General features: G+C 51.9%; 1 protein-coding gene across 1 annotated transcript; it reads right to left on the reverse strand.

Annotated features, from left to right (window-relative positions):
* Positions 1 to 314: 314 nt before the first annotated feature.
* On the reverse strand, positions 315 to 6,083 carry CA11 (carbonic anhydrase 11). Its single transcript, XM_079119091.1, has 9 exons — positions 5,121 to 6,083; positions 4,961 to 5,035; positions 4,089 to 4,231; positions 2,277 to 2,462; positions 1,990 to 2,085; positions 1,774 to 1,846; positions 1,525 to 1,679; positions 1,140 to 1,305; positions 315 to 436 (listed from the first exon to the last, which is right to left on the reverse strand). The coding sequence occupies exons 1-9, from the start codon at positions 5,185 to 5,187 to the stop codon at positions 411 to 413; spliced, it is 987 nt and encodes a 328-aa protein (XP_078975217.1). The 5' UTR covers positions 5,188 to 6,083; the 3' UTR covers positions 315 to 410.
* Between the last annotated feature and the right edge of the window lie 7,955 nt (positions 6,084 to 14,038).

Consider the following 14,038-nt stretch of genomic DNA (forward strand, 5'->3'; position numbering starts at 1 on the left):
AGGCGGGACACTGACCTACATTTGCCCAATGAGAGGCGGCGCTAGGGGCGGGACCGTGACCCAGTTCGAGCCAATGAGGCAGGCAGAAGGGGGAAGCACATGGCTCTGCGCGTGCTGCCTGATGGGGGTGGGGGAGGAGAGGCGCCTCTTAAAGGAGCCGATAGTCTAAATAATTGTTTTGAGAAGCATAAAGTCAAGACAAGAAGTAACGGAGGCTTAGGAAGAGGCAGATTGGTTTTGTGATGAAGACTGTAGTTCTTTAATACCCATTATTTGCCCCACCGCGCCTTACAATGAGACCACCAAGAAACAGGAAGTATTCTGTCCCTTTAATAGAATTGTTTTGGGGTAACTCGCCTCCCCTCTTAGGGAGGTTTGGAACGGCCGGACGCAATCTTCGATGGGGAGTCTCAGCGACCGTGGGGGGCACCATCCACTGCAAAAGAGGACACCGGTTGGGGACGAAGGTTTAGGATGGGCGGTGCAGGGGGCGTAGAGGGGGCGTAGGCTGGGCTGCGCAGGGCTCTACCACAGGGAGGCTGCGAAGGGGGAACCGGAATATACCAGGTTGAGAAGGGAAAATGGCCAGATCCTGGACCAAACCATAGAGAGGCGTCAGGAAGGTGGAATCCAGTTCGGGATTAGGCTGAACTACGTGAAGGAAGACTGGTTGTCTGTATTGTACCACGTTTAGAATCCAAAGAAGTGGCCACTAGATCACTGGGCTGAACCACAGCGATGCAGTGAGCGGGAGGGGGAAAGGGATCGTACCACGTTGATTCTCAGTAAGGGGGTGCTGTCAGGCTTGGAACATCTTAGGGTGGTTCCACACAGAAACAGGAAGGGGATCTGGACCGCAATTTTGGAAAATCACAGTAATAGGAGGCACGGACCAATAGGTACTTCTACCACAAGGAAACCAGAGGGGTCGGGTTGTATACCAAGTTGCAAAGCGATGAAGAGGAAAGACAGATCATGTCTATGGCAGGGAGATGGACTGTACCACGTTGACACGTAGGGGGGGAAGAGAAAGAGGAGAGCTCAGGTTAGACCACACAGAAGCAGCAAATGGGGGTGGCTATGGAGAGACACATAGCGGTTTGGACCAGGACTTGAAGGGGGCATAATCTCAACCATACCATGCAGGCGGTAGTTGGGGCCTCGGCAGCGCCTCTCAGGGTGCCGGGGGTCCCTGTTGCCCCTCAAGGCCCTGTGGGCCAAGGGCTGCAGGGGCCTGCCGTTCCCGCTGAGGCTCTGGAAGATCTGGGACGGAGGATTCTGGCTCAGGAGTCTCAGGGAGTGCATCTGCCAAGGAAGGAGGGTGGGAAAGCTGGAGTGAAGGGAACAGGTGGGCGGGGCCTGTGCTCAGCCAGATCCCACCCACAAGCGTGAGCTGACCCTCTTACTTTCTTGAGTTATCAGCCAAGGAGGAAAAGGAGGGTAAGAGAGGTTGGGGGATACCTGGACAGTGAATGGAGTACCCAGACCTGGGGGGGCAGGGGAGGGTGGGGACAGAGGGGTCACCTGTAGGGAGGTGATATTGAGGGCCCGGTCAATGAGGATCCAGGTGACAGTCTCAGAGCAGGGTGGGGTGCTGAGAGAGCCCTGGTAGGTGATGAAGCCAAAGGATTCCGGGAACAGGAGCTCCAGGCTCAGGTCTTGAAGAAAGTAGGCATCATCTGTGGGAATATCAGGCCAGAGTGAAGAGGGGTGCCCCTCTTGAACTGCACCCCCAGTCTCACATGTGTGATCCCAAAAAAAACAGGGTCTTACTCTTGTAGGAGATGCGGGTGATGGTGTCCCGGTTGAGGAGGCGACTGAGGAATGGATTTGAGCTCCCTGCCACCTGTGTCGGGGTAGGAGGTGAGGAGGCAGAGCCCAGAAGCCCAAGCACCCAACTCCCCAAATCCCCCACCCACAGGTCACAGGAGTCTGGTCCTCCAGATCCCTCTTTCCCTGATTCCAGGTGCCCATCTTGCCTCCACTCACATTGACAAAGAGACTGAGAATGGCCAGGCCGTTGGGGCCCTTGGAGGCTGCACTGAGATTCCCATAGAGTTCCTGATTGAAGTGAATGAGCTGCACCTGGGCAGGAGGGATTCAGAGAGTGAGGGGTCCCCCAGCAGAAAGGGAGGAAAGAATGACTCCAGATCTCTGACTTTTAGGGTAGGGCTTAGGAAGGGGGCATTTTTGTGGAAGAGGATGGGAGAGGGGAGAAGAACTGGGTTGATTGGGAGGATGGGTCACAGGTAAGAGATCAGGTCAGTGGCCACCACCTCAGCAGAGAAGCCCTGATGGTTGATCTGGTGTTCAGAACCTGCTCCATCTCGAGCTCCAAACAGGAGTCGCAGTTCACTGAGTCGGTGACTGTAAAGGAGGGGACCCCCAGACACATTGACTACAGGCCGGGGCGCAGGCAAGAAGGAGACATGGCGGCCAGTGTTGTACAGGGTTCCCCGGAGCTATGGGAGAGGAATAAGCTGTCAGAGGAACATTTAGCACACCTATATTCACTGAATCCAACAACCATTTTTTTTTTTTTTTTGTACCTATGATTGAACAGGAGCACTTAACCCCTGAGCCACATCCCCAGCCCTTTTTTATATTTTATTTAGAGACAGGGTCTCACTGAGTTGCTTAAGACCTTGCTAAGTTGCTGAGTCTGGCTTTAAACTCCTGATTCTCCTGTCAGTCTCTCGAGCCTGATTACAGGCATGCACCACTGTGCTCGGCTCCATCAGCCATTTAATTATTTAATGTACTGTGAGCACCAATCCATTTCCAGGCTCCATGCTGGCCCAAGGTAGGTGCTCGTTATTGGTGAATTCATTTAACTAACAAGTATTTATTGAGCTGCTACTGTGTGCCATAGATGTGAAGAATAAAGCAATGAGCAACTAGATAGGAGAGACAACAAATAGTGAATCACATAAGTAATTAATTAATTACTATTTAATTGCATCCCATGCTCATGCTGGAGGAACTGGGAGCTCAAGAAAGTGTAATGGAAAACCCAGCTTAGAATGGGAGAGGAGTCAGGAGATGGCATGTGACTAGAAAACTAAAGCCTAAGCAGGGGGTAGTTGTGAAAAAGCAGAAAGAAGGGCAGTCCGGAAGAGGAAACAGAGCATGCAAAGGCCCTGAGGTGGCCTGTTTTAATGGAGCACAGTGAATAGAGGAGAGTGGTAACCGGGGCCAGAGCTCCAGCACATGGGCCTTGTGGGCAATGATGGGGAATTTTTTTTTTAATTTAAATAAACAATATATTTGGCAGAATGCCAAACATAGTAAGTGCTATATAAGTATTTGCTGCTATCACTTATCCTAATGGGCATTTGAGCAAGAGAGTGATGTGAGCTGCTGGTGTTCTGAACGTCTCTAGTTGTGGAGTGGAGAATGGATTGCAGGAATCAGAGAGGTAGGCCAGTGAAGAGGTGATAGCACCATCCAGGTGGGAGACGATGTAGATTGGAAATGAAAATAAGGGAGGGGACGGCATGGGGAGTTTTTTTTTTTTTTTTTTTTTTTTTGCGGTGCTGGGGATTGAACCCAGGGCCTTCGCTTGTAAGGCAAGCACTCTACCAACTGAGCTATATCCCCAGCCCGACTCCGAGTCTTTTGATTGCCATAGCTAAGTAAAACATGATTGTGGCACTTAAAAGAAATGGTAGTGCAAACTGGAGTCCGTGCTGGGACCACACTGCCTGAGTTGAATACCAGTGCTGGCACTCTGGCTGTGTGACCCGGGGAAAGTAAATTAACCATTCTGTGCCTCAGTCTGTACATCCATAAAATAATGATAATAATAGCACTTATTCCATGGGATTAGAGGTTTGTCAAGCTTTTAAAACTGCCTGATACAGGAAACTTTCTGTTTTTCATTGCTTTTGCCAAGATGGAAAGATTAGGGAGCCATGTTTGGGAAGGGAAGAACTGTAACCTGCTTTAGAGTGCAAAGGGCCTTCTCTCCAGTCAGTGAGTCCCCCTCCTTCCCTGATACTGACAGCCCCCCTCAGCAGCTCCTTCCCTGAACCCCACTTATATACACCCCCAGTGAATTCCATAATTCCTCCCTCCAGGCCCCTTACCTTCTCTCCCCCAGTGCTGAGCCTTAGCGGGGGCAGAAAGGGGTCATAAAGGACCCTCTTCAGCTCCACATCCACGGGGCTTTGTCGCTTCCCCACAGCACACAGACTCCAGGCTGCGTTCACAAGGCCCCAGAAGGGAGGCCCTGGGGGCAAAAGTAGGAGCAGGAGGAAAAGGAGTCAGAAATAGAGGCTGGGACTCATGCTGGGATCTGTGAGTGGGCCTGGATCTGAGGGAGCACGGCTGGGCGCTGCACTCCTAAGTGTGAGGGAGAAGGGTGCTGGAATACAGAATCCTGTGTCCTAGAAGAATATTGGGATAGTTTCCTATCCTCCTCCCCCAACACCTCCAAGCCTCTCCTTGATCCAACCCATCTTAATGAAGTCATTGTGGAAAGAACTACAATTCCCAGCCGGCCTCGAGGCTGCAACCCACTCATCCACTGCCTGCCTGCCTCAGAGCCCCATGGGAGTTGTAGTTCTCTCAGTCTCCCTTGTCCCACAGCTGGACAGTGAATGTATTGGGGAGAGGAGTCGCAAGAGGACTGGACAAGGTGGGGAAGCGGGCCACCTAGCCTCTGCTTCTCAGCAGGAGCCAGGACCTGCCTCTCCCAGCAAGCGCTCACGTACTCTCCACCCCCACACTTTCTTTGCTTCCACTCACTCCCACTCACTACTTGAAATGCGCATGTATAATGTCCCATGGTGAGCCGCTGGGGTTCAGAGGCTGGGCCTCTCTCCTGAGGGAGGGAGGAGGGGGCAGGGATTCCTGGTCCTGCAGGGAGGAGAGGGCTGGGGACTCTGACTCCCAGACTGAAGAAAGAGGGGCCTGGGGGCAGGGGGCAGACTTCTGGGTCCCCCCGCCCCGGCTGCACCTGGCACGAAGTTTCCCTGGAGATTATCCTTGTAGCTCCACCAGTCCTCGGGGTCAGGCGCTGGTCCGATGTGAGCTGGGAAGAGAGTAGCCTGGATCCCTCTCCTTGGCACCCCACCCCCGCCCTCTCCCGGGGCTCCTGCCCGGACCCCCGGTCTTACCTGCCGCCCCCAGTGCAGCCCAGAGTACCAGCGCTCGCGGGGCGCTCAGACGCGCGGCACCCCCCATCCCCCGGAGGCCTCGGAGCGACCCCTTCCCGCGGCCCTGCCCCGCTCAGCTCCTCCCTCCCCTCTCGGAGATTTTGTTCCTCCAGGACTTCAGTCTTCCTCCCCTCCCCACTGGGAGCCTCGCTCCCCAAAAGCCAGGGACTTGGGCCCCTGGCCCGCTCCTCTCCCTTCTCTGCGCTCCTCTCTCCGCCCTCTCCTGCCCCAGCCCTCCACTCTCCCTCCACCTCCTGATCCTCCGGTCTGCCTCTGCTGGCCCCGGGGCTCCCTCTTGGTTTCGAATCCACACCCCCTCTCCGTTTCTTTCATCAGCTCCCCCAAGCCACCTAACTCCTCGCCTGCATCCAGCTCCTCGCCTCCTCCCTCTCCCTCTCGGCTGCTGCCTCTCGCCTCCCGCTTCTCGCCTTCCTCACCTCCTCCCGCTCCCCTCTCGGTCGGTCTCCAGCTTCGCGCTCCCTCCCCGCCTCCTCCTCTCCTGCCTCTTCTCTCTGTTCCTAGTCTCTCTTCTCCCGGCGCTTCCTCCCTCCTCCTCCGCCCTCCCTTTTCTCTCCGAGTGTTATTTAATTTTTTTCTTGGGGAGGGGCGATCTCACAGCACCGGGCTGGGGGGTGCGCAGGGGGGAGGATGGGGGTCGCTGGGGCTGGTGTCAGCTCCCAGCCGCGCGGGCCCCGGGGGCGGGGTGGCCCGGACACCTGGGGCCGGGAGCTGGCCGTTGGGTCCTCTGCAGAAAGGGAGGGGGGCGCTTAAGGTGGAGCCGGGAGAGTCGGGAGTCTCCGCGCTGAGCGCGCGGGCGGCGGAGGAGCGGGCCCCCGGATCGCGGGGACCCAGGCCAGAGCCGCCGGGCGCCCACGCCCCCCACCGGGCCACGGTCCTACGCCAGGGGCTGCCTTAACCGCCGGGGATCCCCTGGGATACTGGGTGCGGTGAGGGCCTCTGACCGGGAGAGGGAGGCAGAGACCTGGCGAGGGACAGAGGCGGGGGAGGTAGAGCCGGGAGGGCAGAGGCGAGAGCTGGAGGTGAGGAGCGGTCAGTGCAGAGGCTGGGGCAGGGAAGGCAGCCTCCGGAGAAAGAGACGTGGCAGAGGGAGAAGCTGGTTCGAGGTGGAGAACAAGATGCCAGGCAGGAGGGAGGGAGGGAGAAAGAGAACGAGAGAAAGACAGGCGCGCGCGCACAGAGGACAATGACAGAGACAGATGCAGGTAGAGATAGAGAGACAGGCATGAGATGAAGAAACAGAGATAGAAGTAAAGAGATCCAGAGATAGAGGGAGAGAGTTGCACACACATCTAGTTAGAGAAACCAGGCAGAAGGGAGGGAGAGGGGCAGAGGCAGAGAAAGATGAAGGGACTCAGACAGATATTTCAGGATAGAAGCAGAGAGGGGTACTAAACATTAAAGAGAGACAGAGATGCAGCAATCCAGGCGAGGAGAGAGAGACACACAGGGTAGGAGACCTGGAGTCACAGCCCAGAGACCTAGCTATAAATAGAGCTGCTCATGCAGGAAAAGAGAGGGACAGAGCGACACAAGGACAGAACTAGAGACCCAGATGGAGAGGAGAGGCCCAGAGACAGACCAACCAATTTAAAGAGGCACTCGACTCAGCAAATTGGAAACTGGAATTCAAATACCTAAAGATGGAAAGAGTCAGAGAAGTCATAAATGGAGATTGACACAGGGAAAGCGCCCAAGAAAGAAAATATGTATTAGTTATCCATCGCTGCATAACAAATGACCCAAACATGTAGTGACTTAAAATGACAGGTATTTATTGTCATTGGGGAATGGCTACCCAGGGGCTCTAGCTCTCTTAGGAGGGTGCAGGTCAGCTGTTGGCAGAGACTGCAGTCAGCTGAGGCCTTTATGACCTGGTCTCCTGAAGTCACACTCCTTTTGTTCAATTCATGGGAAATGAGTCACTTAGTCTAGCCATGCTGCAGGGGGAGGAAATGAGGCTCTCCCACCGCCCCCTGTGAAGGGAGGATCATGAGGATGTGCAGAGCAGGCACCATGACGCAGGTCTGTAATCCCAGCTGCCTGGGAGGCTGATGCAGGAGGATGGCAAGTTCAAAGCCAGTCTCAGCAATTTAGCAAGGCCTTAAAGCAACTTAGCAAGACTCTGTCTCAAAATGAAAAAGGGCTGGGGATGCAGCTTAGTGCTTAAGCGTCCCTGGGTTCAGTCCCTGGTACAAAAAAAGAATGTGTGGACTTATTTTAGAATCAACCCCAGGTGGAGAGACCAGTAAACAGAGTGAAAGAAAAGACACCCTTAGGACTTGTGAGACACTCGGGACAATGGAGAGACAGAGGAAGCCAGAGACAGGGAAAGAGGAGACCCTGGGAATATTCAGTAGTAATTATGGTAGAATCCACCACAGGGAAGCACCTAGTACACCCCAGCCCAGTACTTCGTATGCACTCACCCATGTAACCCTCGCAGCTGTCCATGGGGGTTATCGTCCCCTTTTACAGAGCAAACCAAGAGTCAGGGCGTATAGGGTTACGAAGTTAATAAATGGTGCATGGGGTGTGGGGAACTAAGCAAAAAGAAATGGAGAATACATGATGGAAATGGGGAACCGACAGGAAAAGACCTGAAGAAAGACCCAGCTGTGCCGAGCATGGTGACGTGTGCCTGTAGTCATGACTCAGGATGCTAAGGCAGGAGGATGGCCAATTTGAGGCCAGTCTGGCCAAGTTAGCAAGACCCCGTCTCAAAGTAAAAATTTTAAGAAGGGCTGGGGAGGTAGCTCAGTGGGACAGTACTTCTGGGTTCAGTACTTCTGCAGTTCAGTACTGCAAAAATAAAAAAATAAAATTAGATAAGACCCAGCTGTGATGGAAAAATTACCAGTAAAAAGCTGGCCGCCCCCAGATTGAGTTTCCTCTGTTCTGGGGCAGCCCTCACATGCCGTAGGCTTCCTTCCATCCTGAAGCTGCTCCTAGGTGTGGTAGTGAGCCCTGGCCCCTCTGTAGAGATAGAAAACTGAGGTTCTGAGAGAGAAATGACTCACCCAAGATGCAGCAGGTTGAATTGGTGCCCCACTTCCCTGCCCAAACAAGATACCCCCACCCTGGACCTGGGAATGGGACCATTTTTGTCAAAGAGATCTTGAGATGAGATTACCCTGTATTACCGGATGGACCCTAAATCCAATGACAAGTGCTCTTACGGGGAAAGACAGCGAGATTCAAAACAGAGGAGGCCGGTGAGGAGAGGTGGGGTTTGGAGCAATATGGCCACCAGCCAGGGAATACTGGGAGCCACTGGAAGCTGGAAGAGGCAAGGAATGATCCTCTCCCAAAGCCTTTGGAGGGAGCATGGCCCTCTTGACCTTGGACTTTTAACCTCCAGAACTGTGAGACAGTAAGTTTCCATTGTTTTAAGCTGCACAGTGATTTAGTGATTTTTATTTATTTATTTATTTATTTATTTATTTATTTATTTTTTGTACCAGGAATTGAAACCAGAGGCACGTAACCACTGAGCCACATCCCCAGTCCTTTTTATATTTTGAGACACGATCTTGATAAGTTGCTTAGGGCTTCACTAAGTTGCGGAGGCTGGCTTTGAACCTGTGATCCTCCTGCCTCAGCCTCCCGAGTTGCTGGAATCACAGGCATGCGCCACTGCACCTGGTGATTTAGTGATATATATATATATATTTTTTCACAGCAACCAAACCCTGGGGATGGGGAGAAACAATGAGAAAGAATGGAAAGAGTCAGAGGTGGAGACAGAACGGGAAGTGGAGGTACACAGGGAGGGACAGACAGACAGATGCTATAGGAGAGCAGGCTCTCCCTAAAATTCTCTGCTCTCCTCCTCCAGGAAGCCCTCCCTGATCCCTCAGGAAGTTCACAATGTCTTGTGCTACCTTCATTAAAGCATAGATGTCACTAGGCAGGGCCTGTGTCCCTGTTTGTCCTTCCTTGAGAACTGAGGCCTGACCCACCTCTGCGTCCTCAGTATGACCGCACAGGGCCTGGCTCACATGGGTCCTCAAGAGGAAATCAGGCATAATGGAATGAAACCGTGTTCTTGATGTCTCTCCCCAGAAGTTTTGCACTTCCGGCTGCTGGGAGACACCTGGATTTTCTCTAATGCTCAGGGAGGGCCTCCTGTCCTCCAAGAAGTCGCCCCGACCTCCCAGGTGCCGCTTCTGCAGGCTCCCGTGGTGCCTCTGGGATCACACATCACACCACATACAATGTCCCAGGGCTCTGCTTACCTGTACCCTGGCTAGTCTCAGTACCAGTGTTTCCCAAGAGACTTCAAGAGGACGTTTGAGGGAGCTGGGGGTGCAGTTCAGCCTGTGTTCACCACGTGCCAGGCCCTGGGTCCATCCCAGCACTGGGAGTGGCCGTGGGGGGTGGGGGACAACAGTGCTGAGCTAATGAATAAGTGAGAGGACCAAGTCAAATACAGAGAAGGACAGTGGCATTCATAGCATGGCAGAGAGGACTTTTCTGCATGGGGGTTAAGAGGAAGGCTTCCTGGTGTAGGTGACAATTAACTTCCTCTCTCTCTCTCTCTCTTCTTCACAACTCTGAGAATACCTTCCTGTCACATGATCAGATTGGGGCAGTACTCAGTTCATCACTGGTGTTGATCCTTCCTGTCCCCATAATCCCAGCCAGGGCTGGGAACTCACTGTCTCCCACCTGGATCCCCGCCACACCCACCCCAGGCTCCCTCTAAGCCTCTCCCCCTCCAGCCCATTCCCACACATCCCAGAGGGCCTTTTACACCCAGAGTTGACAGCAGCTCTCCATCACCCACCCCTCAGTCTTTTCCGTCTTGATCAAATCCTTCCTTTGTCCTTCAAAATCCACCTCTGGGAGAGGTCATCTGACCTCCAGACTGGGTTCAGGGCCTTCTCTGGGCTTCCTCAGTGGATGGAGGCTCCTTGTCCAGGAGGATTGTTCATGTCAGCCTGTTGGAACACTGTCTGTCTCTGGCATGGGGCTGCCCTGCCTCTCCCTGCTCACAACCTCCCATGGCTCCCCAGTACCCCCAGGAAAAAAAGCCCAGGTTCTCCTCTTGGCCTTAGAGACTGGCATGTCCTGGCCACTGGCACACCTCAGTCCCATCTCTCTTTACCATGCCAGGCCCACTGGCCTCTGGACCTTTCCACAGACAGTGTCCTCTATCTGGGTCTCTATCCTGCTTCTCTGCAGGGCAAATTCCTACTCAAACATACGCACTTCAGGAGTCCCTCCCCAGGAGGCCATCTGGCAATGCCATGAGATGGCCAGGGGCCTCCTCTGAGCTCTGGAAGCCACCTGTGTTACCTCCATTACAGCTCACAGACAGTCGGGCTCCATGCCCAGAGGGAGGGAAGGGCAGCCGGAGGTGGTCCCAGATGCGCATTTCACGCCTATTCGTCTCAGGCGCTGGGAACAAAGTTTGGGTCACAGGAACATATGGGGCCCTGCCTGCTCCACGCTTTCATCCGCTACCTCCTGGGCTGGGGTGGGAGGTGGCAGGGCCAGGACTCTCCAGGCCTGCTGGTTCCCACAGCCCCTGTGGACCTCCTCAGCCCTCTCTCCCCAACCTCAACTCCCAGGGCCTCTGGGAGCCCAGCAGAATCCCCTCCATCTGGGGACCCTCTCCTCTCCTGGGGAAGGTGGGCCTCTGTGTGTTTAAATGGAAGCAACAAAGTCTTGTTCCTACGGCTCTGACTCTGTGCTCAATGCTGTCCTAAACCCATTCTGTGGATGAACTCATTTCTTCCTCTAACTGCACCCTGTTATGATCCTCCCCATTTTACAGAGGGGAACACTGAGGGACTGGGAGTAGCAGTCCCCGGCCTGTCTGGTTCCAAAGCCAAGCTCTGTATTGTCCTGCAGGACTTCCTGTGATGGTGGAAACTCTGTACCTGGGCGGGCAGTATGTGGCCACTTGAAATGTGATCAATGCGACTGAGGAACTGAATTTGTAATTCTAATCCGTGTTGATTAATTTACACTACATAGCCTGGTGTGGCCGCGGGCTACTGCGTCAGACAGCGCAGCTTTTGGTGGCTACTTGGGGTGTGACTACTGCTAAATCTCCTCACCTGTCTGAGCTTGAGTTTTTTCATCAAAGAGGTGCTTAGGGTTCTAGCTAGACCCAAGCACACCTGGGTCTGAGTCCCCCCAACACACGCCTCAAGTTGGAGCCCCCAGTAGCCTCTGTTTCTTCGTTTGTGTCTTGAAGATAATAACAGGTCCTAATTATTCCACAAATATTAAGTACCTATTATGTCTCAGAGGCTGGAGTTACAGCAGCAAACAAAGCAGACATAGATCTGAGATCAGGGCAGCAGGACGTGGGGTGGAAAGCCACGGCCAGACATTACCTCCCTCCAATCTTAGCCACTTTTCCAAGAATGCCACAAGGCTGGTCTGCCCCGCATCTCATGATGACACAGCACACGCTGGGTTCTGGTTGGTCAAAGGTCTGGTATTAGTGCAGGGACAGTGAATTATTCTAAATATCTTTTCGCTTGAAGCAAAACACCCAATATAGCTGATTCCAGCATTAAAGGCTACATCCTCACCCTTCCTTCATCCTGCCGCATGGATACATACGCAATAGCTAGAGCACTAGTTGACATCTGGGCCATGAGGCTAAGGACTGTTCTAAGGATGATGAAGAGGGAACTGGAGGAGTCCTGGTTCCTGGACTATCTCAGATTTCAATTATTCCAGAGGGGAACAGGGCTGGGGATCTTTCAGTGATAGAGCACTTACTTTGCATGTGGGAAGCCCTGGTTCAACACCCAGTACTAAAGAGAGAGAAATAAACTTCATTTCATTTGAATCACTGTTATTTAGGGAGTATTAAGAACCCTAATGATACAGATAATATGAGGTACCACTTCAGATTTGGTTGGGTTACACATTGGACCATTCATTGATTTATCCATTCAACAAATATTTATTGAGCATCTATGGAGTTAGGTAAATTTCTAGGTGCAGGGGATGCATCATGACCAAATTAGAATCCCTGTCCCCATGGCACTCATGTTACAGTGGAACAGCAGCAACTACAAAAAGAGTAAACAGATAGATTCCCCCTGACATGGCAGAAGGTACTTTGCAGATGTGATTAAGGTTGAGATAGATGAGATGGGGAGAGATGATTCCATATTCCATATTCCATCTGGATGGGTCTTTTCTAACTACTTGGGTCCTTAAAAGCAGAGAATCTTTCCTACTTGTGGTCAAAAAGAGACATGAGAAGGGAGGAAGAGAAATTTGAAGTGTGAAAGGGACTTGACCCTTCACGCTGGCTTTGAAGATGGAGGAAGGGGCCACCAGCCAAGGACTGTGGGTGGCTCTAGAAGCTGGGAGTGGAAGGGTGACACAGATTTCCCAGAAGATCCAGAATGGAGTCTTTTTTTTTTTTTTTAGCATTTTTATTTGTTCTTTTAGTTATGTATGGCAGTAGAATGTATTTTGACATATCATACACACATGGAGAATGACTTCCCATTCTTGAGGTTGTACATGATGTGGAGTTACACTGGTTGTGTATTCAAATATGAACACAGGAAAGTGATGTCCGATTCATTCTACTCTTTCCCATTCCCAGCCCCACATCCTTCCCCCCACTCCTCCCTGTTCAATCTGGTGAACCTCCACTCCTCCCTCCTACTGGGAGTCAGCATCCGCTTATCAGAGAGAACATTTGATCTGTGGTTCTTTGGGACTGGCTTACTTCACTTAGCACAATGGCCTCCAGTTCCATCCATTTACTGGCAAATGCCATCATCTCAACCCTCTTTATGGCTCAATAATATTCCACTGTGTATATGTACCACATTTTCTTTATTCATTCGTCTATTGAAGGGCACCTAGGTTGCTTCCATAGCTCAGCTATCATGAATTGAGCTGCTATGACTATTGATGTGGCCACATTACTGTAGTATGCTGATTTGAAGTCCTTTGGGTATGTACCGAGGAGTGGGATAACTAAGTCATATGGTGGTTCTATCTCAGGTTTTCTGAGGAATCTCCACACTGCTTTCCAGAGTAGCTGCACTAATTTGCAGTCCCACCAGCAACGTATGAGGGTGCCTTTGCCCCACATCCTTGCCAACATTTATTGTTACTTGCATTCTTGATAATTGCCATTCTGACTGGAGGGAGATGAAATCTCAGTGTAGTTTTCTCTAATTGCTAGAAATGCTGAACATTTTTTCATATATTTGTTGAGCATGGAATGCAGCCTTGACAACACCTTGATTTCAGCCCAGTGAAACCTGCGGGAGACATGGGATCTGTAGAACTGTTAGATGAGAAATTCATGTTGTTTCTGCTGTTGAATTTATGATAGTTGGTATGGCAGCAATAAGAACTAAGGCCACCATTTCTCCATTACTGGGCACAGGAGAAAATACTATTTCCCCACCTTCCCACAATTGAGGGAGCCACGTGAGTAATCTTGATGGCTGAGCTGAGTGGAAGAGTGGGAAATGTTCCTGGGCGGAAGCATCCGCTGCTCCTCTGGGGCCGTTCAGTGCTTCCTCTGGTTGCCACAGCGATGGAGGGCAGCAGGGGATGCAACTGATGGCACAAGATGGTGGACGACTCTCATCTGGGTCCTGAGTGACTGAAAAACCGCCCCTTGCCAGCCCGCATTGGACATGTACATGAGCAAGAAATAAACTTTCTAAATTTATGATTACACAAATGGTATGCCTTTACACCATGTACAGAGAAACAACATGTATCCCATTTGTTTACAATAAAATAAATAAATAAATAACAAAAAAAAAAGAAATAAACTTTCGTTATGTGAAGTTTTTCAGTTTTTCAGATAACCTAATGGAAGACTTCATGAAGGGTGGAAGTAGCTTGATGTT

The sequence above is a fragment of the Sciurus vulgaris genome, assembly GCF_902686455.1.
Source record: "Sciurus vulgaris genome assembly, chromosome: 17".
NCBI classification, from domain to species: Eukaryota; Metazoa; Chordata; class Mammalia; order Rodentia; family Sciuridae; genus Sciurus; species Sciurus vulgaris.